Source organism: Dromiciops gliroides, chromosome 4, assembly GCF_019393635.1.
Source record: "Dromiciops gliroides isolate mDroGli1 chromosome 4, mDroGli1.pri, whole genome shotgun sequence".
Classification (NCBI taxonomy): Eukaryota; Metazoa; Chordata; class Mammalia; order Microbiotheria; family Microbiotheriidae; genus Dromiciops; species Dromiciops gliroides.
The window spans coordinates 391,671,658-391,698,001 of NC_057864.1; the positions used below are offsets into that span (position 1 = coordinate 391,671,658).

The 26,344-nt window shown below is 37.7% G+C and overlaps 1 protein-coding gene across 1 annotated transcript in view; it reads left to right on the forward strand.

Annotated features, from left to right (window-relative positions):
* Nucleotides 1-26,344, forward strand: part of CCDC170 (coiled-coil domain containing 170) — a 112,324-nt gene that overhangs the window by 40,515 nt on the left and 45,465 nt on the right. The window contains 1 exon segment of the mRNA XM_043963117.1: nt 20,088-20,405. Within this exon segment, the coding sequence (XP_043819052.1) occupies nt 20,088-20,405 (318 nt within the window).

Here is a 26,344-nt window from a genome sequence, read left to right on the forward strand (position 1 = left end):
TGATTTCACCTTCCTCACTTGCTATTTTACTGATCTGATTTTCTGTTCTCTTCTTTTTAATCAGATTAATAAGTGCTTATAAATTTTATTAAAATTTTCAAAGATACAGCTTTTTTTTTTTTTCCAGTGAGGCAATTGGGTTTAAGTGACTTGCCCAGGGTCCCACAGCTAGTTAAATGTTAAGTGTCTGAGGCCGGATTTGAACTCAGGTACTCCTGACTCCAGGGCCGGTGCTCTATCCAGTGCGCCACTTAGCTGCCCCAAAGATACAGCTTTTAATTTTATCAAACAGTTCCAAGACTTTTTGGTTCTAATTGATCTATTTTCTCTTTAGTTTTTAATATCTTGTCTTTTGTGCTTATTTTAAAATTGTGGATTTGTTGGCTTTCTAATTTTAAAAAATACATATTCAATTAATCAATGTTTTTATATTTTCTTTATGTAAGTTAGCAGTAGATATATAATATCCCCCCTAAAGATTACTTTATCTGTATCCCAGAAGTTTTGGTATCTTGTTTCATCATTATTCTGCATAGTTATTCATTATTTCTATGATTTATTCTTTGACCCACACATTATTTAGGATTTCTTTGTTAAGTCTCCATTTGGGTCTGTGTCTTTTGTTTGTGGTCCTAGAACCAATGGCTATTTTTATTGTATTATGCTCTGTAAAGGATGTATGAATGATTTCTGACTTTTTAATATTTGTTTACAATATATTTGTTCCCTAGTACATGGTCAGTTTTTGTAAAAGTTTCATGTAATACTGAGAAATATATATATTCTTATGCTGTCTCTTTTAAAAGATGCCTTAAGTCTTTTGACTATAGTTTCTCCAGTGATTTGTTCAGTTCCACATTTTTTCTGTTGTTTATCTTTCTTTTAGACTTATCCAAAACCAAGAAAGGGATATTGAAGTCTCCTAGTACTATTATGTTACTGTCTATGCATTCTTGTAGCTCAGATAATGTTTCTTTTATGAATTTGGAAGCTAAAGCATTTGTTGTATAGTTTATTCCTGATATTAGTTTGTTTTCTATGATTCCTTTCAGAATAATATAGTTTCCTTATTTATCCCTTTTTATTTTTAAAATATTTGTTTTTGCTTTGTTAGTATGATTTCAATTCTTGCTTTTTTTCATTTACTTGATATTTAATAAATGTTTTCCCATCTAATTTTTATCTTGTGGGTATGTACATGCACACACACACATACATACATATTTAAATGTTTCTTGTAAGCAACAGATTGTAGAGCTTTGTTTTCTTATCCAGTCTGTAACTGTCTTTCATTTTATTGTACTATTTAACCTATTCCAATATAAAGTTATGGAAATTAGTCTTATATTTTCCTCTATCTACTTCTAATATTTTTTCAAGTTATGATTTTTTCCCTTCTTCTGTAAACATAGTACTGTGTTCCTTCACTTATTTTACCTTAATTTTTTTTAAGGTGGCTGTTGCCACTGGCTCTCTTCCCCTTACTCCTGTTCCCTTTTAGTTCCTTGTCCCCTCCTGCTTTTATCTGGTTATATAATTCTTTGCCCCTTTCCCCCTCTCAGTCTAGCAGATTCCCTCTTCATTTCCTTCTGTTCAATTAATCCTATTTTTTAAAAAACTTCATTTTTTCTCACTTCATTATCCATCCTTTTTTGTTTACTCTGGAACTTTGTTCTCTGATGACACATACTATTATTTGATTTATCTTTTCTCTATATTCCTCATGTAAACAGAATTTCCAAAATATCCATTCTGGGCTCTCCCCTCTAGGTAGGATGGATGCCCATTGATTCCCCTTTTCCATTGTGCTTCACTTCCAAAACAATGCCAATTATTCAAGTGTTAGTGAGGACACTGATGCATGGTAGGGCCCCTTCTCCAAAATGTTTCTGATTAGGCAGCCCATCACTGATCTATATCTTCCTCTGGTTACTTCTCCTCCTCCCCCACTATTTGCCTCAAAATCTCTTCCTTGAGTCCAGTTGCCCTCAGGAGTTCCACTCCTTCCCTCCTGAGTAGACATTTCAAGCACAAAATCTCTTAGCCTCATCCAGCACAAGGTTCCCATCTCACTTTACAGACCATGTCTCTTTGCCCATAGGAGCATTCATCAGTGGAACTTCCCCCACACTCCTACCAAAGGAATGCCTCCTTCCTTCCTCCCCCCACCCCTTTCAATCCTTCTTCCCTTTTCCTCACTCACTTCCTCTGTAGGATTTTTTCTTTCTGAAATCACAGGGATCACTTTCCCCTTATTGCTATCCTTCGATTTGTACCTAGCACATCATATACTCTCTTTTATCTCTCTGTTCCCCTTACCCCTTTCTCTCACCCTCCTATTTTGTAATGTATTCCCACAAAATCATTGATTAATTTGTAGACAAGATGGTGCCATAATCTCTCCACTTAGTAATAGTATATTGTGGTTCTGTGTTGTTACGTTCCATAGGGTCTTCTGTCTCATCAAATATTGAATGATTTTCTTTTGTCTTGCAACATTTTTTCATAGATAACTGAACTTATTGACTAGATCTGGAGGCCATGGATCCTTCTGTTGTTAATGTTTCCCCTGATGATATGTCTTTCTAATGTTCAAGTTCTTTGAATTTTCTTCTTCTTGAGATCTTTGGTAATTTCAGTCTTTTTTCCTCTCTAATGATCTACTATTCACTTTCTGACTGTGTCTCCTCTGATGATGGTTCCTTAGGGAAACATCTCAGGCTTCTGCCATGCTGGGCAATTCACTGTTCACCAGCTTCTGCCCCAAGTGATTTTTGGGTGGTCAGAACTGGCCTCAGCTGGAGAATGTGCTCTTTCCATTAGGCTCAGTGCAGTGCTTCACAGCACCCCCTTCCAATGCACAGTATCCTGTCCTAGTGTTCTGTCTGGTTCTCTCTGTTCCCTCTTCTCTGACCTGCACTAGCAGTTGAGAGAGCTGCCATACTGATGCTGCAGGGTTTTCCGCTCCAGCACTGGCAGTTTAAAACTTGGCAGCATTGATGATACAGTGTTGTCTCCCTCCAACCCCTACCTCCCAGAAGTTCAGTGCTCTCCAGCACTGGTGCCACAGGTTTGTCTGCTGTAGCGCTAGCTTTTTGCCACAGCCTGAGCAAACTTTCATACCCAGAAACTGGGTTCTTTGTGGCACTAGAAAGAAAGAGAGAGGACCAAGATATGGAAGGGGTGGATTTTGTTGCAAGCCTGTGTGTCAGGTCCTTGGGTCTGCTAGTGTAGTATGGAAGGTAGAGGAGGGGAGTTGAGTTAGCTTAGAGTCAATAAGCATCAGATAATTTTTTAAAACCTTATTTTGGGTTTCGGGTGTCCTAGATCATGAAGACAGCTTAAGTCACTTTATCTTTGGCACATGATTTCTGTTTTGGAGAGTCTTTAGAGGTTGTAGGGATCAGAGAAAATGTTTAGTCCTCTATCTTGTTGCTATGTGACCCAGAATTACTGTAATAGTCTTTTAATTAGTCTTAAGTCTCTCCCTACTTCAATCCATCCTCCACTCAATTGCTGAAATGTTCTTCCTAAAATGTAGGTATAACAGCATTTCCCTCTGTCCTCTCAGTAAATGCGGGGATCAAATCCTTTACAGGATCAAATATAAAGACCTCCATTTCATGTTTATAGTTCTTCACTGTATGTCCCCTTCCCCTTTACAGTCTTCTTATAGTTTACTCTCCTCCATGTACTCTATGATCTGGCTACGCTGGTTCACTTGCTACTCCTCACATATGATACTTCATATTTTGACTGCTGTTCATTGACTTTCCCTCATTTAGAACTCTTTCCCTCCTCACATCTTCCTCTTTGTTTCCCTGACTTACTTCAAAATTTAACTCTTACCTTCTGAAGGAGGCCTTTCCTTCCACTCCTCTGCCCTACCCCCCAGTGCCTTCACTCTGAGATTATCTTCTGTTTACTCTTGTATATATCTTGTACCTACCTAGTTATTCACATGATCTCTCCTGTTAGAATGTGAACTCCTTAAGGGTAGGAACTATGGTTTTGTTTTCTTTACTATGTGCCTGACACAGAGTAAACAATAAATATGTGTTGACTGATTGTTCTGGTAACCACAAGGTGTGAAAATACTGGGGGACCTAGGTGGTGCAGTGGATAGAGCACCAGCCCTGGATTCAGGAAGACCTAAGTTCAAATCTGGCCTCACACACTTAACACTGACTAGCTGTGTGACCCTGGGCAAGTCACTTAACCCCAATTGCCTCACAAAAAAAAGAAAAGGGGAAAAAAAAGAAAATATCTTGAGGAAGGGCTCCAGCCCCCAGTGGATCTCTGGGAGAACATGAAAGGAATACCATAGGATGAGAAGATATGGATGGGCTTTGATCTATACCCATGGAAGGAATACACATGTTGATGAAATCATAGATCCATTGAATGAAAGAATGAATGTATGTGTGTATGAAAAAGCATTTATTAAGTTCTAGGTGCTGTGTTATACACTGGGAATACCAATTCAAAAAGTTTTTCAGTTCCTGACCTCAAGGAGTTTATATTCTAATAAAGTAGGACAACAAATATAAGATGGTATTGAGTGGTACAGGGCAGGAGAGGGGTAGGGAGAGGTGCAGAGCAGTGGGCAGATGATAAGATGGCCTCTTTGGGTGATGGGATAAGATGGGAAGATGGTCGAATTATCTGGAGTCTTTTTTCTGTAATACATGGTGGAGTAAGTAAATTTATATTCATTCATTCATTCACTAATAAAGCCAGTTTTGTCATAAGGCAGGAGTCTGAAAGATGAATGGATTAACTCTTCTAGGGATGAGATTTGGATTCTGGGTTTCTTCTGCAGAGGTTGAGACACAGGCATGTGGCAAAATATTCTCAGTAAACGGATGGATTGCAATGGGGAAGCATAGTTTGGTGTTTTGGGACCTAGGGCCAACTAGACAGAATGGACTAAGGAAATTTGTGCTCACTTAGTCACAGACTTTGGTGTCTGAGCCCTAAGACCTTATATCACATTGATTTTTTTTTTGCAGGGCAATGGGGGTTAAGTGACTTGCCCAGGGTCACACAGCTAGTAAATGCCAAGTGTCTGAGGTCAGATTTGAACTCAGGTCCTTCTGAATCCAGGGCCGGTGCTTTACTGTGTCACCTAGCTGCCCCTATCACAATGATTTTGTTTTTGTTTTTGTTTTTTTAGTGAGGCAATAGGGGTTAAGTGACTTGCCCAGGGTCACACAGCTAGTAAGTGTCAAGTGTCTGAGGCTGGATTTGAACTCAGGTACTCCTGACTCCAGGGCCGGTGCTCTATCCATTGTGCCATCTAGCTTCCCTATCACAATAATTTTTAAAGAAGGAATTATAAATAACTGTAGATTTAAATACTTAATAGAATGATAAAATTCATTAGTAGTTCTTAGTCTTGCTATGCCACATTGTTTCTAATCATAAAAGTATTTTATTTTCTAGTTACATGTGAGATAGTTTTCAATATTTGTTTTTATAAGATTTCTAGTTTCAAATTTTTCTCCCTCCTTCATCTCCCTCCTCCCTCCCCAAGACAGCAAGCAATCTGATATAGGTTATATTTGTACAATCATATTAAACATATTTCTGCATTAGCCATGCTGTGAAAGAAGAATCAGAGCAAAAGGGAAAAACCTCAAAAAACAAAAACCAAAAACCAAAAAAAGTAAAAATAGTATGGTTCAATCTGCATCTAGACTCCACAGTTCTTTTTTTCTGGATTTGGAGGGCATTTTCCTTCACGAGTCCTTTGGAACTATTTGGACCATTCATTGTATTGTTGAGAAGAGTCAAGTCTACCACAGTTGATCAACACACAATGTTGTTGATACTGTGTACAATGTTCTCTTGGTTCTGTTCATCTCACTCAGCATCAATTCATGTGAGTCCTTCCAGGTTTCTCTGAAATCTGCCTGCTCATTGTTTCTTATAGCACAATAGTATTCTATTACATTCATATAGCACAACTTGTTCAGCCATGCCCCAATTGATGGGCATCCCCTCAATTTCTAATTCCTTGCCACCACAAAAAAGAGCAGCTATAAATATTTTTGTACATGTGGGTCCTTTTCCCTTTTTTATGATCTCTTTGAGAAAAATACCTAATAGTGTTATTGCTGGGTCAATTTGGGCATAGTTCCAAATTGCTCTACAGAATGGTTAGATCAGTTCACAGCTCCATCAACAATACATTAGTGTTCCAATTTTTCCACAGCTTCTCCAACATTTATTATTTTCTTTTTTTGTCATATTAGCCAATCTGATAGGTGTGAGGTGGTACCTCAGAGTTGTTTTAATTTGCATTTCTCTAATCAATAGTGATTTAGAACATTTTTCATATGGCAATAGATAGCTTTGATTTCTTTATCAGAAAACTGCCTGTTCATATCTTTTGACCATTTCTCAATTGGGGAATGACTTGGATTCTTATAAATTTGATTTAGTTCCTGATATATTTTAGAAATGAGGCCTTTATCAGAAATACTGGCTATAAAATTGTTTTCCAGATTTCTGCCTCCCTTCTAATTTTGGTTGCATTGCTTCTGTTTATGCAAAAGCTTTTCAATTTAATATAATCAAAGTCTTCCATTTTGCATTTCCTAATATTCTCTTTCTCTTGTTTGGTCATAAACTGTTCTCCTCTCCATAGATCTGAGAGGTAAACTATTCCTTCCTCTCCTAATTTATCTATGGTATCACCCTTTATGTCTAAATCATGTACCCATTTTGACCTTATTTTAGTATAAGGTGTAAGATGTTGGTCAATGCCTAGTTTCTGCCATACTATCTTCCAGTTTTCCCAGCAGTTTTTGTCAAATACTGAGTTCCTATCCCAGAAGCTGGAGTCTTTGGGTTTGTCAAATAGGACATTACTAAAGTCATTTACTACTATGTCTCCTATTCCATTCATCCACCACTCTATTTCTTAGCCAGTACCAAATAGTTTTGATGACTGCTGCTTTATATAGTAAAGCTTCATATTTGGTACAGCTAGCCCACCTTCCTGTGTATTTTTTATTATTATTTCTCTTGATATTCTTGACTTTTTGTTCCTCTAGATGAATTTTTTTATTATTTTTTCTAGCTCTATAAAATAATTTTTAGGTAGTCTGATTGGTATGGCACTGAATAAGTAAATTAATTTAGGTAGAATTGTCATTTTTATTATATTAGCCCAGCCTATCCATGAGCAATTGATATATTTCCAATTATTTAGATCTGATTTGACTTGTGTGAAAAGTGTTTTGTAATTGTGTTCATAGAGTTCCTGGGTTTGTCTTGGCAAGTAAACTCCCAAATATTTTATATTATCTACCATTACTCTATTTATTTATTTATTTTTTGTGGGGCAATGGGGATTAAGTGACTTGCCCAGGGTCACACAGCTAGTAAGTGTCTGAGGCTGGATTTGAACTCAGGTACTCCTGAATCCAGGGCCGGTGCTTTATCCACTGTGCCACCTAGCCGCCCCCATCTACCATTACTTTAAATGGAATTTCTCTTTCTGTCTCTTGCTGTTGGACTTTGTTGGTCATATATAGAAATGATGCTGATTTATGTGGATTACTAACTGTCTATTTACCTCCATTCTATTTACCCCATTGTATTTCCCCCCCTTCTTTTCCCCTATTCCTTCTCACCAGCGTTTTGCTTCTGAGCCCTGCATCCCCCAATCTGCCTTCCCTTTTAACAACCCCCTCCATTTTCTTTACCCTTTTCTCCCCTGCTTCTGCCCTCCCTTCTCAGTGCCCCCTTTCCCCTTACCCTTTTACTTCCCTAAATAATAAGCTAACTTTCTTTATCCAAGTAAGTGTATGTTATTCCCTCTTTGAACTAAATCTGATGAGAGTAAGGTTAAAATAATGCTCACCCCTCCCTTCTTTCACTCTATTGTAGTAGGTTTTTTGCACCTCTTCATATGATGTAATTAACCCCATTCCACCTCCCCTTTCCTCTTCTCCCCATATACTCCTTTTTTCACCCCTTATTTTTCTTTATATCATTACATCAAAGACAATTTATATTTATACCCTCTTTGTATACTCCTTCTGTCTGCCCAAATAGAGATACCATTCTCAAGAGTTATAAGTATTATCTTTCCATGTAGGGATGTAAACAGCTTAACCTTATTGAATAACCCCCCCCCCCCATTTACTTCTCTTGAGTCTTGTATGTTAAGATGAAAATTTCTATTCAGTTCTGGTCTTTTCATCAGGAAACCTTGAAAGTCCTGTATTTCATTATATATCCATCTTTTCCCCTGAAAGAGAATGATCAGTTTTGCTGGGTAGTTGATTCTTGGTTGCAATCCAAGCTCTGCTGCCTTGCAGAATATCATATTCCAAACCTTGTGATCCTTTAATGTTGAAGCTGCCAGGTCCTGTGCAATCCTGACTGTAGCTCCATGATATTTAAATTGCTTCTTTCTGGCTGCTTGGAGTATTTTCTCCTTCACCTGATAATTCTGGAATTTGGCTACAATATTTCTTGGAGTTTTCCTTTTGGGGTCTCTTTCAGGAGGTGATCAGTGGATTCTTTCAATGATTTTATCCTCTGGATTCTACAATATCAGGGCAGTTCTCCTTGATAATATCCTGGAATATGGTGTCTAGACTCTTTTCTTGATCATGGCTTTCAGGTAGTCCAATAATTCTTAGATCATCTCTCCTGGATCTATTTTCCAGGTCAGTTGTCTTTCCAATGAGGTATTCCACATTTTCATCTATTTTTTCATTCTTTTGATTCTGTTTGATTGATTCTCGGTATCTCATGGAGTCATTAGCTTCCATCTGTCCATTTTGAATTTTTAAGGCATTATTTTCTTCAGTAAGCTTTTGCACCTCCTTTTCCATTTGGCCAAATGAATTTTTAAGGAATTGCTTTCTTCTGTCAATCTTTGTACTTCCTTTTCCAAGCTTCTGATTCTTTTTTCATAATTTTCTTGTGTTGCTTTCATTTCTCTCCCCATTTTTCTTCTTCCTCTCTCAATTCATTTTTAAAATCCTTTTTGAGCTCTTCCAAGAATGCTTTTTGGTCTTGAGATCAATTATCTTCCCTCTTGAGGCTTGACATGTAGGCAATTTGAGAGTATTGTCCTCATCTGAGTTTGTGTTTTGCTCTTCTCTGTTGACACAGAAGCTCCCAATGGTAAGAGCCCTTTTCTATTTCTTACTCATATTGTGGGTTATCTTTTAAAGTTGAGGTTTGCTCCTGGGGCACAAGTGTCACTGCTTCAATCTTCTTATGCTGGGGGATAATGGCTGTGTCACTGGCTTTCTACTCTGAGGCCTCTGTGGCTTGTGGATTCCTCACTGCCCTGGGCTTGCTCCCTGCACTTGCTCCAGGTACGAGGATGGCCTGGTCCAGGTGTGCCTGTCCTGTGGGTGGCCCTCCAGCTGACAGCCTACCCTGTCTTCTGAATTATCTCCAGTTGGAAGATTGTATCTCTGTCTTTTTGTAGGTTCTATAGTTTCAGAATCTGCTTAGAGGCTTGATTTAATGTTGTTTTTGAAGGAAATGCAGGAGAGCTCAGGCAACTTGCTGGCTTCTCTCTGCCATCTTGTCTTCACCCCTGTCACATTGTTTCTAATCTTGCTTTTATTCCTTTATTCACAAAGCTTACTCTGTGCAAAGCCCTGTGCTAACCACGGTGAGGGTCAGAAAAATAAGGCATAGCCTCTGCCTTCATGGATCTTAAGTCTTGTCCATGGATCTTAAGTCTAGGACATAATACTGAATCATACATAATTGATGCTTAGTATGGGTAACATGAGATGTAGTGTAGTATAATGGAAGGAATGGTAGGTTTGAAATCAGGAGCGCTTGAGCCCTCCTGCCTCTCACATATACAACTGCCTTTGTGACCCTTGTAAGTCATTTAATTTCTCTGAACCTCAGGTTTCTCATCTGTAAAATCGGGATAATAAAGAAAAAAAAGCAGTTTAGGCAAAGTGAATTTGACATGTCAACTGAGTCCAATAGTATATACAATGTTACACATCTATTACCCTCCCCACCCCCTTGCAAATAAAAGGAAGTTGGTAGATTCTCTTATCTCTTCTTCAGGGTCACACTTGGTCAGTATAATTACATGGTGTAGTTTTGATTCATGGTGGTTGTTCTTCCCATCTACATTGTTGTAGTTTTTGTGTTTTGCTGGTTCTGCTTACTTCACCTACGTCTTCTCTTGCTCTTTGACATTCTTTATATTCGTTGCTTCTTATGGTACAGGAATATTCCATTAGACTTGTGTTTGCTAATTTGTTAAACAATTCCCAAATCTTTGAGCATCTAATTTGTTTCCAATAGTTTGCCAATATAAAATGTGTTGCTATCTGTATCTTAGTTTACATGGGACCTTTCTTTTTATTTTTAATCTCCTAAGGGCATATTGCTGGTGATGGGATCTCTGGGTCAAAGAGTGTTGACAATTTAATGATTATCTTAGTTTAATTTCAGATGGCTTTCTAGAATGGTTGAATAAATTCACAGCACCACCAATTCATAGCTCTTCCCCACATTGACTATTCTTATCTTTTATCATTATTTCAAGCCTTATAAAAGTAGAAGTTGGTCCCTCTTGACCTAAAGTGGGCAAAAGTATAACTATTGTTGTGTTAGTGTATCTCTAATCTATTCCTGCATCCCTACCCTATGGGCAATTAATGCTAATTTTTGACAGGAGTTTTCAGTAATGTCCTTCAATTTCAATTCAAATTCAATGCTTCAATGGATCTTTTTTTTTGTGAGGCAGTTGGGGTTAAGTGAGTTGCCCAGCGTCACACAGCTAGAATGTGTCAAGTGTCTGAGGCTGGATTTGAACGTGAGTCCTCTTGAATCCAGGGCCAGTGCTCTAACCACTGCGCCACCTAGCTGCCCCTCAATGGATCTTTGATTTCATCAGTGTGTTATGTTCCTTACAATCATAGAAACTGCATCTTTTAATATCTCCTCATCCCATCCAAATCTTGTTAATTTCTTACTGTAAATCCTCTGTAGAGTGTCCTTCCAACATGATGAGGTTCTTTCTCTGGATCTCTTGACCTTGTGTAGATACCAGTGGATTCCATGGACTGTCCACATGGCCAACTTACCTCCTTTTCTAGTCATACATTTATCTCATAATAGATATCCTTTATGCTTCTCCAGTGGCTCCCATGTGCCTCTAGGACAAAACACCAATGCCTCTATTTGGCATTTAAAACCTTTTACAATCTGCTTCCAGCCTACCTTTCCAAGCTTATTGCATATTACTTTCATGTACTCCACAGTCTAATAAAACTCATCTGTTTTCTTCTTCACCATACATAATATTCTATCTCCAGTCTTTGTGCCTTTGCACAGGCTGACACTATGCCTAGCATACCCTCCCTTCTCATCTCTGCTTCAGGGAATTTCTATTTTCCTTTAAGCTTCAGCTCATCCAATTTCTCTCTCCTGTGCCTTCCCTATTGAAAATTACTTAGTATTACTTTGCATCTGTTATCTGTGTGGTTTCCCTCATACACACATGTATACATGCATGTAGATGAGAAACCACATATAATATGTATGTATATGTATACACATGTAGTATATGTATTCATTCTCTCTCTCTCTCTCTCTCTCTCTCTCTCTCTCTCTCTCTCTATATATATATATATATATATATATAACCACACAGATAAACAGTGGGGATAGACTTGGCTCTTCTCAGCAGTGCAACAATACAAAACAGTTTCAAAGAACTCGCGATAGTAAATATTCTCAACATCCAGAAAAAAGAACTGTAAATTAATGTGGATTGAATCATACTATTTCTACTTTTGGACTGTTTTTAAAATTTTCCTTCTTTTTTGAGGTTTTTCTTTTGTGCTCAGATTCTTCTTTTACAAGATAACTAATGTAGAAATATGTTTGATGTGACTGTACATATACAACCTATATCAGACTGCTTTCTGCCTTGGGGAGGAGGGAGGGAAGGGGGGGGGAAGAAAAGAAAAATTTGGAACTAAAAATCCATTGTAAACAAATGTTGAAAACTATCCTTATATGTAATATGTAACTGGAAAATAATAAAAATTTAAAAAAAAGAAACCCCACACATAACTGATGGAAAGTAGTATGTGTCTGTGTGTTTGTGTGTGTGTGTGAGGAATAGGACTATTTTCTCTGGCACATAGTAAGCACTTAATAAATTCACAACTTTAATTCTTCAGAGACTGTAGTATTTGATGACTTATAGTCATAAAGTATCAATAGAAGATTGATGTGAAAAAGAAGGGTTTTAGGAAGAAGATAAATTTCCCTAAGAAAATCCAACTAGCTTTCTTCTTCCTCTTCAATTCTGGGCTCAGCTCATCTTCTATTTGCAATGTCTGTCTAAGATATAGGTACTAATTAATCAGATTGATGAACTGTTCATGCAGTTACTTATTATGGTCTGCATCTCTCATCCATTTGACTTTTCCTGTGTGGATAGTTAGGGCTAATTCTTTTGAATGATTATAGATTTCATTTAGGAAGTTCTAAAATATAAATAATCACTAGATATCTAACCAATTTATGTATTTGTGCAGCTGTTAGATGATAGAAGCCTGGTATTGACCATTTTTTAAATATGCATTCAGTGCAATCAACACTGTAAATAGCCTCCAGTCAATTAATACTTTATTTGATTATTTATTTTTTATTAATTAAGCTATTCTCATTATCAGATTTGGAAGTATTCCATACTGCACAATAAGCATACAGTTTTGGTGGCCAGCCTGCATGAGCTGAGTACTAAAAAGTGTCACATCAGCGCACTTTCCAAAAAATTAGAACTTTATCCCCCTTCTTTTCAGTGCTTTGCTTATAAATGAGTGATGCAACTTTGCTCAGACTTTGCAAATATATTTGATTTGGGGATAAGTCCAAGCAGATGAAGTTTCTGCCAAAGTATATATATTAAAAAAATGTTTTACAAGCAGCTAGGAATGTGCACTTTTTTTTTAAAGGAAGTACTCATTCATTCATAGAATTAAAGCTGTACAAAAAGGACAATCAGAGTTTTTGCTGACCTATAAATGTTCATAGGGAGAGTATTTAGAAGTCTTTCTAAGTGCTGTTTTTAAGGTAGAAAAAGTTTCTTTATGAGCTAAGTGCTGTGACTGCAGCAGCAAAAGCTGCAACAACGTCAGACCTCTGTGTTTTATTGTTGCTTTTGAGCTCATTTCAATGATGCTCCTAATTATTAAACCCTGATATTTTATTTAAAATACACTAAAGATGGTATAAGCTGGTCTTTAAAAAAAGCTTCAGTAGTCATAATAAAAACATTTTGAAAATAACTATTAAAGATAACATGTTACTAATGAAATAGCTTATCTTTCCTATTTTAAAAATAACTTAAAACTTAGAAAATCTTCTACTTTATGGGAACTACACATTTCTATAGATTGTAGAGGTCAGGATCTGTGGGTCAGAAAGTTAGGTATCGTTCATTTCAAACATATTCTTGTCAATCATATTTTTCCTAATTCTATGTAGCTGTTACCTACTGACGATGGAAGAAGAGATTGTGGATGTGAGCTATATTTTAAGAGACAAATGAGGCATATAGAAGAATTTTCTGACATGGCTATTTAGGTTAGACTATGGGACTGGCTAGCAAAGGAGGCTTAAGAACTTCTTTCTTTGCTGGCAGTATTTCCTGTCCCTTTAAAGTTTTGGAGATCATTATTCCAGAAACTATTTCTTCATAAGGATTTTGCCTGCAATTAGAATTTGCTCACTTCAGGTAAATAGTGGTACCTGAGTTATGGCCTCCTATTGTCATGATTAAAAGTGACATTAGTGGGGCAGGTAGGTGGCACAGTGGATAGAGCAATGGCCCTGTATTCAGGAGGATCTGAGTTCAAATCCGGCCTCACACACTTAACACTTACTAGCTGTGTGACCCTGGGCAAGTCACTTAACCTCAATTTCCTCACCAAAAAAAAGTGACATTAGCATGCTTTTTTATTTATTATTTTTTTTAATAGAACTTACTAAAACACATAAGCACTAAAGCTCTTTTCCCCTTCACCCATCCTGCCTCCCTGCCTCCCATTCTCCCCATTGCCTCCCACAGTGCTCGGTGCTCCATTCTATAGACATTACCTTTACCACCCAAATTTACCTCCTGGCAATTTTCCTAGAGTTTGCTTCTCCCAAGGACCTACAAAGGACATCTGGACCTGCATCTTGCCTTGGGAACCTTTGAATGTACACACAGCCCTATTTGTTGATCTTAACAATGGGGAAAGATGTGGTCAACAGAGAGACAATTTTAGAAAATGTTCCATGGGCCAAATTCCATATAACCCTGCCATATATAGTCATCATATTTTGCTGACACAATTTGATCCCAAGGAATATCCAAATCTGTGTGATAATGATCCCTGTTGTATTGGGGTTGTACTTTATTTTTAGAGAATTAAAAATGTATAAACCCCTAACTTCAATGCCTCATTTTGATATGAAAATAACCTAGAGCAGTGAGTTTAGGAGCTGTGACTTTACCCCAAGGGTAGCGTGCCCTGACCCCAACAGGTGCATCATCATCACCATTGTCTTCATTGTCATTGTCATCATTGTAATAGCCATCATCTACATAGAGGCTTTAAGGTTTGCAAAGGGCTTCACACATTAGTTCATTTGATCCTCATAACAACCCTGTGAATTAGGTGCTTATTATTATTGTGTAATCATTTGTAGAGTAAGAAGATGTATTTCATATCACTATTCCTAGATAAAGCCACTTGTGGCTTTATCTCCAGCATAACTACTCCATCTTCTTTACCCATTATAACTTAATATTCTACCTACTGCTGATGGCCTCCCCTGCTTCAGGCATTGGTCCCTCAGGATGGTGGTTCTAATCTACTTATGATCCAGGGAAATATTTATATCTATGTACATAATACCCACATATATACATGCATACACAGTACATACATAGCCATACATATATAGAAAAGGAACTAGTAAGTGCTTACTATATATGTCAAGCACTGACAAGGAAATTAAGATATCTCTTTCTGTTAAGGAACTCTAATTAGGGTAACAAACATATATTCCTAAATCATAGTTCTGATCCTGTCACTCCTCTGCTGGGGTAGAAAGATCAACCCAGCAGGGAAAAATGTGTGTCAGGGTACAATGAAGAACTTAAATGTGAGAGAACATCGAGGCTATTTCCTTAATGTATACCCTGAATCATTTAGACTGTGAAAGTCTGGGTTGTAAAGGCTGACTCTTAGTTACTTATATTTCCTCTCCTATGAGAAGAGTGAGGCTCACTGGGAAAGGAGATGGGAATGGCTGAGTAACTCTGAATGACTTACGGTAGTATTATAGGTTGAAAGGACATTAAAGATTTCTTTGGGAAGGAGGGAAGAATTTTTATGACTATAGGTTATAGGGTAGATCTAGTCTGAATGTTTTCCTGAGTTGAATAAAACTTGTCTTATACTCATCCTGAGTGTTTAATGGAGAATCAAGAACTATTTTGTTGGGAGCAAAATAATCCAGACAATGACATTTCTAGAATTTTTCTAGGTGGGGGCAAGAGCTTGAGAATTTTTGCGAGCAAACTCTCAAATTGCACCTGGATTCACCATGTCTGGGTTTAGGGGCCAGATGTAGTATGGGTTACAGTAATAACTAATTTATGTAACACTTTGAAATTTACAAGGCTCTCTTCACAGCATCCCAGTGAGGTACATACACTGTTGAATTCATATCTGTTCATGTACCAAACTGAATGGAGGATTTGATAGAGTTCCTTAGGCCTTTGTCATTAAGACAATCAAATAACAGCATGCTGTCTCAATTGGGGTTTGAAATTTTGTCCATGTTTATTATTTTTCCAGTAAAGGTTGTTAGTTCATCAAACATCTATTGGTGAGTCTATAATACACAACACTAAGATATCCTGTGGGAGTTTTGTAAAGAGCAGTGATTCTAATGAAAGTCAGTGAGGTATATAATGGAAAGAACAATGAATTTGGAGTCAGAGAACCTGGGTTTGAGTTGTGGTTTCACCATTTACTAGCTATATTGCCTCAGACAATTAATTTATCCTGTCTGAACCTCAGTGTCCTCTTCTGTAGAATAGTGCTATTCCTTGTACTACCTAGCCTGTAGATTTGTTGTGAGTAAAGTTCTTTGAAAACTATACAGTGCTATAGAAATATGTGTGACACATAGTAAATGTTTAATATATGTTTAATATATATTTATTGTTATTCAAACTTGTTGAGTGGCTCACTTAGTTGACCATACAAAACTGCCCCTTTCTGTACAAGTGATTATTTTCTCCCTTGTATAAAAGTCTGTCATTATGTATTGATATCATATTTGAAACTCCAGGGTGATTGGATATAAATGTTTTCTTAGCCTACCTAATTGGTAATGTCAATATTCTAATAACTTCCCTCCCCCATTTTATCTTAGTATATTTAAATAAGTTTATTACTGCTGAGACTGGGGACTATAATTAACCATCCATCATGTTTCTTGATGAAAGTAAGTCTGCAGGAGGGGGCAGTAAAAAGCAAAACACTTTTGAGGAGGGATAGGGTGAAAGAAGATAAAAAGTAGAGTAAATATCAAGGGGAGGGAATAGGATGAAGGGTAATACAGTTAGCAATAGTAACTGTGAAAGAAATAATGAGTAGGATACTATCAGAAGGATGTATGAAAAATGCAAACCATCAACAGAGAAAGAACTGATGCTATTTGAATACAGATTGAAGTATAATTTTATTTGTTAGTTCCTCTTGCTAAAGTTATTCTGTCTATTTGCTTTCACAATTTGAGTAATATGAAGATGCTTGGCATAATTGCACATGTATGACTTAAATTGAATTGCTTGATTCCATAGGGAGGATTGAGGAGGGAGAGAGGAAATTTAGAACACAAAGTTTTTTGGTGTTTTTTTTTTTGGTGGGACAATGAGGGTTAAGCGACTTGTCCAGGGTCATACAGCTAGTAAGTGTCAAGTGTCTGAGGGTGGATTTGAACTCAGGTCCTCCTGAATCCAGGTCCAGTGCTCTATCCACTGCGCCACCTAGCTGCCCCTAGAACACAAAGTTTTAAAAAAATCAATGTGAAGAAATGATGAGCAAAGCCAGGAGAACATTGTACACAGTATCAACAACATTGTGTGTTGATCAACTGTGGTAGATTGACTCTTTTCAGCAACACAATGGTCCAAGATAGTTTCAAAGGACTCATGAGGGAAAATGCTCTCCAAATCCAGAAAAAAGAACTGTGGAATCTAGATGCAGATTGCACCATACTATTTCTACTTTTTTTGTTTTCCTTTTATGAGGTTTTTCCCTTTTGTTCTGATTCTTCTTTCACAGCATGACTAATGCAGAAATATGTTTAATGGGATTGTACATATATAACCTATATCAGATTGCTTGCTGTCTTAGGAAGGGGAGAGGGAGATGAGGGAGGGAGAAAGATTTGAAACTAGAAATCTTATAGAAACAAATGTTGAAAACTATCTCTACATGTAACTAGAAAATAATAAAATACTATATTAAAGAGGGAAAAATAAAGTAAGTCTGCAAACTGTTGAAATATTGTAACTGTGAGAAAGCATCCTTGATTTCTTACTTTACTACTCATAATTTAATTAATAATCACAGTAGGGCTTCTCTGAGAAGACTGCTTTAGAATGGCAAAGGGGAAATGAAGCCAACTATTGCCAGCAACTTGAAAGGCAAGGCATTTTTAGAAATGGGTTCTATAATTAGTTCAGTTATTACCCCCTGGGATACAGGCACCTTAACTGCTCATCTACTTTTTAAATTTCCTTTTGTTATCAGCACATAGAATTTAGTTGACTTAAAAATCAGTTTGTGTATTTGAGTGTGTGTAAGTGTGTGTGTGTGTGTGTGTGTGTGTGTGTGTGTGTGTGTGAGAGAGAGAGAGAGAGAGAGAGAGAGAGAGAGAGAGAGAGAGAGATTGATTAATCCAGTAAGTCATCTGATAGTCTATCTTCTATAATATTCAGGACCAAGTTTTTTACACTTCCCTCCCTTCCAACCTATTTATTTCACATATCATTTCTCCTTTTTCTAATCTCTTAGTACAGGGAATGCATTTTTCAAGAGAGGCAATGGGTTGTAGTAGAATAGTGCTAGATTTGAAGTAAGGAAGACTTAGATCTTAAGTGCCTCTGACTCTTACTAGCTACATGACTATGAATAGATAAATTGCAGAATCTCCTAGAACCAGGGTTTCTCCAGCTGTATAAATGGAGATAACACATGTAGTAGCTACCCCAAAGAGGATGTTCTGAGGTGCAAAGAAGCTACTATAGGTAGTGTACCAGGCAAACTTGAAAGTACTATGTAAATATCAGTTGTCATTAAATCCTCCAGTGGTCACTCACTTCTATAAAGAAGGAGGGCAGATGATGAAAATTATAGGCTACACTCCAGAAGGCCTTTATAATCTAATCATGGGTTTTGCCTTCCATTCATGAAGCTCCATTTTGCTTTTAGGACCACCAAGTTCTTAACATAACTGGAAGATTTTGTCAGGTTGATTAATCAGTCAGTTATTTTTATGTACATGTACTTTTTATAAACAGAAAACACTTCTTTCTAAAGTATATACTTCTTTCTTTTCTCCTTCCTTCCTTCCTTCCTTCCTTCCTTCCTTCCTTCCTTCCTTCCTTCCTTCCTTCCTTCCTTCCTTCCTTCCTTCCTTCCTTCCTTCCTTCCTTCCTTCCTTCCTTCCTTCCTTCCTTCCTTCCTTCTTCTCTTTCCATCAGCAAAATGGTTAGTTATTTTTGTTTCCTTTCTTTAGCTTCTTTCTGTATTAATTATGAGAAAGGACCACAAATTTAGATCTGTACCAATTTATAGCTGCTTGAGGGATCATTTTCTATCTATAACATAATTTCTTCCCCATTGCATAGGACAGTGCTCCACTCATAGTAGTAATAATTGTTTGTTGATTTTGATTTAATTCTTTTTTTTAACAACTCCTAATTTACATGGAGTGTCCTTCATATCTAGAGTACTAACTGGAGCTTTAGAAAGAAAAGGTTAAAATAATTAGGATATTGGATAGAAGAAGACTCTCACCCTAAATTATTTGGTCAATAATCAAAGTGAACAAATTGCATATATAATACATGCACAATGCACCTCTAGTCCCTAATTGTTTGCAGGAAACCATGAGTTCAAATGAAACAACATTCCAGGGGCAGTTAGTTTCATATTTTCAACAAGTAATTCAATTCAATAAACATTTATTAAGTGCCTACTATATGACAGGGACTATACTAAGTACTGAGGATATAAAAAGATCCAAAAGGCTGTCCCTACCCTCAAGGAGTTTACAATCTAGGAAATGACTAAGAAAAGGAAAGCCCTGGAATTACAAGGGGTCAGGGAAAGCTTACTGTAGGAGGTGTAATTTTAGTTGGGTCTTAAAGGAAGCCAGGGTTATTAGTAGTTGGAGAAAAGGTGGGACAGTCTTCCAGGCATGGGGGACAGCCAGAGAAAATGCTTGGGGGCCATGTTATGAAGGGCTTTGAATGCCAAACAGATTTGCATTTGATCCTAGAGGCAATAGGGAACCACTGGAGTTTATTGAGTAGGAGGGATAACATGGTTGGGCTTGCATTTTAGGAAAATCACTTTAGTTGTTGAATGGATAAGGGATTGAAGTGGGAAGAGACTTGAGGCAGACAGAACAACCAACAGGGTATTGCAACAGTCCAAGCATGAGGCAAGGAGGGTCTTTACCAGGATGGTAGCAGTATTAGAGGAGGGAAAAAGGCATATTCAAGACATGTTGAGAAGGTGAAATCAACAGACCTTGGCAACAGCTTGGATTTGGGAGGGAAGAGATAATGAGGAACCCAGGATAAACACAGTATTGGTTGAATGATGTTACATCTCAATCTTTATTTTATGGTGGGATTTAGACATATTAAGATAGCTAGTAAGAAATGACATTGTTCAGGGTAGCTTTATATGGGGGGGGTGTACACCTAAAATATCACCCAGTCTTCACTATTTCCTATCCCACCCTCATTTTTCTTCCTTTAGGACTTGACCATTGCTGTAGAGGCAAAACAGAGTTTTGAGAGGGAAATTAAGGTCTTAGAAGAAAGACTAGCTATTGGCCAGAGGGCCTGGGATGCCACTAAGAAGGAGCTGAGCCGCCTGAAAAAAAATTCCTGTGAAACAGAGGAGAGTTTGAAGAACAGCATGGAGGAAGCCAAGACCTCTCAGAGCCGCTTTTGTTTATTCATGGAGCAAATTGCAGACCTTCTAAGTAGAAATTCAGTGATGGTTAAGCCTTCAAAGGAAGATGTATTGGACAGAATACAGGAAATGAGCAAACAGGAAGAAAACAGGAAACAAGTAAGTGGCAGTTGTTTTTATTTAATACTCTTTAGTATAATTTAATAAAGCTTCACTAATTTGGACTAGTAGGAGTGGGATTAGAGACAGAGTGGGTTAAAAAAAAGATCTAGTTTGAGAGGATGTTTAAATATATGGCTTTGCCCCTTTCAAATACAAATAGGAGCTTAAACTAGGATATCATTGACTTATATATTCTTTATGAGGTCCTTTGAATGCATCAGAGAAGAACATTATATAATTATTACATCAATGATATATAAACATATGCCATTTCTACATGTTTCAAGAAAGCTTAAAGGCACTTGAAAATTATTTTTGCATACTTTTATATGTTTTTAAAATGTTTAACAATAACCATTTATTAATTGAGGGTAGATAGACATTTATTCTAGGAAAAAGGATCTGTAGTACTCACGGTCTCCTGGGCACATTTGATTTTATTTTGTTTATTTAGGTTTTTTTTTTTTTTGGTAAGGCAATTGGGGTTAAGTGACTTGCCCAGGGTCACACAGCTAGTAAGTGTCAAGTGTCTGAGGCCAGATTTGAACTCAGGTCCTCCTGACTCAAGAGCTGGTGCTCTGTCCACTGCGCCACCTAGCTGCCCCTGATTTTATTTTGTGACTAGCTCTTGCCTATGTGTCTTCACTTCCTTTGCCAGCAACAAATTAAGAAGGCATGGGAAATAGAATGATTTTGTCACTTACCAAATAATCCAAAGTAAATGTGTATCAAAATTCAGAGACTCAAGGAAACTTTCTCTTCTGAGTCCCACCTTCTTCAGGAATCCAATGTGGTTAATCTAGCCTTAGCACTACTTTGGGTTTGGTGCTCTTCCAAGGAATGGAATTCTGAGGTGTGAATACTCATATTGAAAATTTAACATTTGGCTCTTGACAGCCCTGGAGAGTGTTTATATTTAAAGTATCCCCAGCACTTATCAGTCTACTTTGTAGGTAGTTGGAATTTAGTAATTGTTTTTTTCATTCATTCATTCATTCATTCATTCATTCATTCATTCATTCATTCATTCATTCAACTTCTCTTGACACTATACCTCTCCTAATACCACTTAAGACTGTTAGCTTTTTTTTTTGGGGGGGGGGACTTCCATGTTGTATTGACTCATATTGAGCTTGAAGTATACTAAAACCCAGGTCTTTTCAAATGAGCTTTTGTCTGCGATATATTTGCCATCTCATACTTTAGCAGTTGATTCTTTGAACCCAAGTGTTGGATTTAACAATAATCCTTATTAAATTTTATCTAGATTTAGCCATTGTTCCAGTTTGAATTATATTTGTATGTGGATTTTATCATCTAATGTAACAGTTCTCAAACTTTAGTCTCAAGGCTCCTTTAAACTTTTTTTCCTTTTAAATAATATTTTATTTTTCTAATTACATGTAAAGACAATTTTTAACATTCATTTTAAAATAATATTTTGAGTTCCAAATTTTCTCCCTCCCTCCCTTCTCTCCCTCCTTCTAAGATGGTAAACGATTTGGTATAGGTTATATATGTACAATCATGTAAAACATTTTTCCACATTAGTCATGTTGTAAAAGAAGAAACAGAATAAAAGGAAAAACACTACAAAAATGAAGTGAAAATAGTTCACTTCAGACTCCATTAGTTTTTTCTCTGGATATGGATAGCATTTTCCATCATAAGTCTTTTGGAATTGTCTTGGATTCATGTATTGCTGAGAAGAGCTATTTCAATCAGTTGATCCTCACACATTGTTGCTGTTAATGTGTACAATGTTCTCCTGGTTCTGCTCGCTTCACTTTGCATTGGTTCATGCATGTCTTTCTAGGTTTTTCTGAAATCTGTTTACTTGTCATTTCTTATAGCACAATAGTATTCCATTACATTCATGTGCCACAAGTTGGTCAGCCATTCCCCCTTTTATGGGCATCCCCTCACTTTCCAATACTTTGCTACCACAAAAAGGGCTGCTATAAATATTTTTGTACATGTAGGTCCTTTCCCCTTTTTATGATCTCTTTGGGATACAGAAGTAGTAAAGGTATTGCTAGATGAAAGGGTATGGATAGTTTGATTGTCCTTTGGGCATAGTTCCAAATTGCTCTCCAGAATGGTTATATCAATTCACAACTCCACCAACAGTGTTTTAGTAAGACTCCTTTAAACCCTTAAAACTTCCCTCCCTCCTAAAGATCTTTTGTTTATGAGGGTATGTCTATTTGTTGTATTAGAGATTAAGCATCTTAGTGTTGTTATGAAAATAGTTTTGACCTTCCTTATGCCATGAAAGGGTCTTAGAGACCCCCAAGGGAATCCCTGGACCATACTTTGAGAACTGATGATCCAATGTATTAACTGTTCCCACAAGCTTTACAACATCCACAGATTTCATAAGCATACAATTTCTGCCTTCATCCAAGTCCTTGATAAAAATGTTTAAAAAAAATTTGGTCAAGGATAGAGCTTGGTGGCACTCTACGTTCAAATACAACTGAAGAAACATTTACTAAGTTTCTCCTATATTTAGGCACTATAGTAGGTTCTAGGGATTCAAAGACAAAAATAAAACAATGTCTACTTTCAAAGAACTTACATTTAACTTCAAGGATGTGAAAAATAAAAGTAAGCAAGTACAAGGTAATTTGAAAAGGGAGAAAGTGGTAACAACTTGGAAAGGAAATGTGATCAAGGACCCAAGTAGAGGGTTTAGCTTTGGAAAAGAGAAGCACCTCTTCTTCTTCCGAGGTTAGGGCCAAGGAAGTGGGGATGGATGAGACCTAGAGGAGTTTTGATTTGTAGAGAAGAAAAGTAGGTCATGTTGGGTGATCTCAATTTTGTCACTAAGAAAAGGTGAGATCATCTTTTAAGAAAGGAGAGGGTGGTATAGAGGACTCGAGAATAGAAGTATGTCTCTTGTCCCTGACCTTCTACAAGTTTGCCAAAGGGGGTTCCACTCAAGGCACTGTAGGTCTTCCTCACTTTCTCTTGACATCACATACTGGTGGAGCCAGAGTGATTTGGGGTTAGTGTGTGGTCCTTAAAAAATCTAGCCCATAAACCCCAAGACATTTTGTGAGGTTTAAGCAATCAAAACATATTCCTTTTAGCAGAGCCTCCACAGGTAAATGTATGATGCCTTAAATGGACAGAGGGAGAGGAAGGGGAAGTAAAGGAGAGGAGAGGAGAGAAGAGAGGGGAAGAGAGGAGAGGGAGCTGCTTTTCTAACTGGAGCTTCTGTTGGGTTCCCAGTGGGACAAGTCTTATTCACAGAATGTTGGTTGGTGTTTGTTGGTGATGTCATGACTTGTAGTGAATTGTATTTAAGTGAGGCAGGGCTGTGCAAAGTCACCAGCCTCACTCTCTCCTCCAGAGCATTGATTGGCCAACAATAGGTCCCAGCCCAAGCCCATTTGGCCATTGTTTGGCCTTGGCCTTTCTCCTTCTCCTTCTCCTTCTCCTCCTCATCCTCCTTCTCCTTTTCCTCCTCCTCTTCTTCCTCCTCCTCCTCCCCCTCCCCCTCCTCCTCCTCCTCCTCCCCCTCCCCCTCCCCCCTCCGCCCTCTTCTCCCCCCTCCCCCTCCCCCCTCCTCCCCCCCCCATTTGTCCTTAGTTCTTGAAGAGGACCATGACATGGAAGTGATATCATGACTTGCAATGAATTGGATTTAAGTGAGAGAGTGCTGTGCAAGGTCACCAACCTCACTCTCTCCTCCAGAGCCATCTGGATCCAGTGACAAGATATACATCAGGATAAGTGGAGATGGCCCTGGATGTTTAAGGCAATTGGGGTTAAGTGACTTGCCCAGGATCCCATAGCTAGTAAGTGTCTGAGGTGAGATTTGAACTCAGATCTTCTTGACTCCAGGGCCAGTGCTCTATCTGCTATACCACATAGCTACCCCTTTGGCCTCTTAATGGCTCAGCATGAGTGTAAATAGCAATTGTTTCTGTTTTGTTCAGAAACCCTGAGGGTCTTCCCCTCACAGATTTATTTATTTACTTACTTACTTCCTTAGTTATCCATATATCCATCCATTCACCCACCCACCCACCTATCTCTCTATCATCTATTTATTTTTGACTAGGTAAAGGCCTCATTTCTTACCTAGCCTTAATCACTGAATGGGCTTTGCCTCAAGAAAACTGAGACCTGGGTAAAACCTTAGCTTTAAACGCCAAGGTCTCCCAGTTCATTGAGGGCCATCTCTAGTTGTTATGATCTATGTCTTGCCACTGGACCCATATGGTTCTGGAGGAGAGAGTGAGGCTGGTTGACTTTGCACAGCCCTGCCTCACTTAAATCCAATTCACTGCAAGTCATGGCATCACCTCCCGATGTCATGGTTCTCTTCAATCGAGAACAACCTATGGCACATTTATGATCTCTTGCTCTTAACTATCTTCTTTTCTTGCCATTATATTCTTTGATGATTTCCTTTATGACTGTTCTTTGGAGTTCCCTACTGGTCATACATTATAGCCTACTCACACCCATGATGTGCCTCTCCATTGTCCTCTGTCGGCTATTCTTCCTTAGAAAGGTATTTGGTGGCAGTGGGACTCCACTTCTCATCACCATGTGTTAAAATTGACAAGATGTAAAGATTAAAAGGATGGGTCTTTGCTTTCATGGTAAGCTTGAGGTCAGTAAAAGAACTTTGCAATTTCCTGAATGAAACCTAGCCCATTCTTTCCTTCCCTTTCAACTCTGGAGCCAGCTAATTGTCCCTTTGTATTGCCTGTTCCAGTTGTACATACTGTTGGATAAACTCTGTGGGATAGCCAACCAAATGCATGTTGAAATCTGAGCAGTAGACATTTACAGGTTTGTAAGATCATAGATTTAGAGCTGGAAGGGACTACTCAGATCAATCCCCTAATTGTACAGATGAGGAAACTGAGCCTGATGGAGGTTAAATGACTTGCCCAGGGTCATCCAATTAGTAAGTTTCTAAGGCAGGATTTGAACTCAGGTCTCCTTGATTCCAAGTTCAGCACTCTACCCACTGCACAACCTAGCCACATCTCCATCCACTTTGTCTTTTTTGTGTGGATGGACAGCACAAAGTCCTTTGAGTAATTACAGATATATCCCAGGAGGCTCTGAAATGTCTTGGGCCTTGTTGAAATCAGTGCAGTTTAATCCACAAACAGGAGTATCTGGAGGACCTCAGGCAGAGGGAATCCCTTCTTCTCGATTCTATGATGGGTTTTCTCCAGTGAAGTGTTAAATATCTTTGGCAAGCATATAACTCCCTGTTTTATGCCTCTCCTGTTGTTTATCATCAAAAGGTCATTGAATAACATATATTGCTTTTTATTTTATCTTCCAAGGAATTCTGAAAGATTTCGATATGTGGATGGGGGATACCGAAGGCAGTATTTTGTTCTGCTGAATCAAATACTTTTTTTTTGGTAATTAACAAATAATAAGCACAAGAGATATCATAGGTCCTATAGCTTTCACTTAACTATGAGATTTTTAAAGATGTGACCAATGTTGTATTTAATTTTCAGAAGCCTATTTATTCTCTTCTAATACTCTCACTAAAGATATCCTTAATTTGTGTGTGAGTCATAAAGATGTCGCATAAATAGGAGAGGCATATAGGTTGCTAATTATTGATGTTCTATCAGTAGTCAGCTTCTTTGGGGGGGGAGGTATTATTAAGGTCTGAAGTTTTTTTCATGCCTTTGGTATCATCTCCTTTAGATACCTCACATATGGTTTCCCTCAATGCTCTCATAATTTCATTTCCTCTAGCACTGATCTCCCTTATATATAATTGGTCCAATTTGGTTACGTTCTCTCTCTTTATTCTCTCTAGTACCATTTCTACCTTCCCTATAAGTATCTCAGGGAGTATGATATGAGGGTCCAAGTATGTTTTTTCTACTAACCTTGATGGAAGAAACATTTTAATAAAATGTTTTTGTTTTCAGATCCTT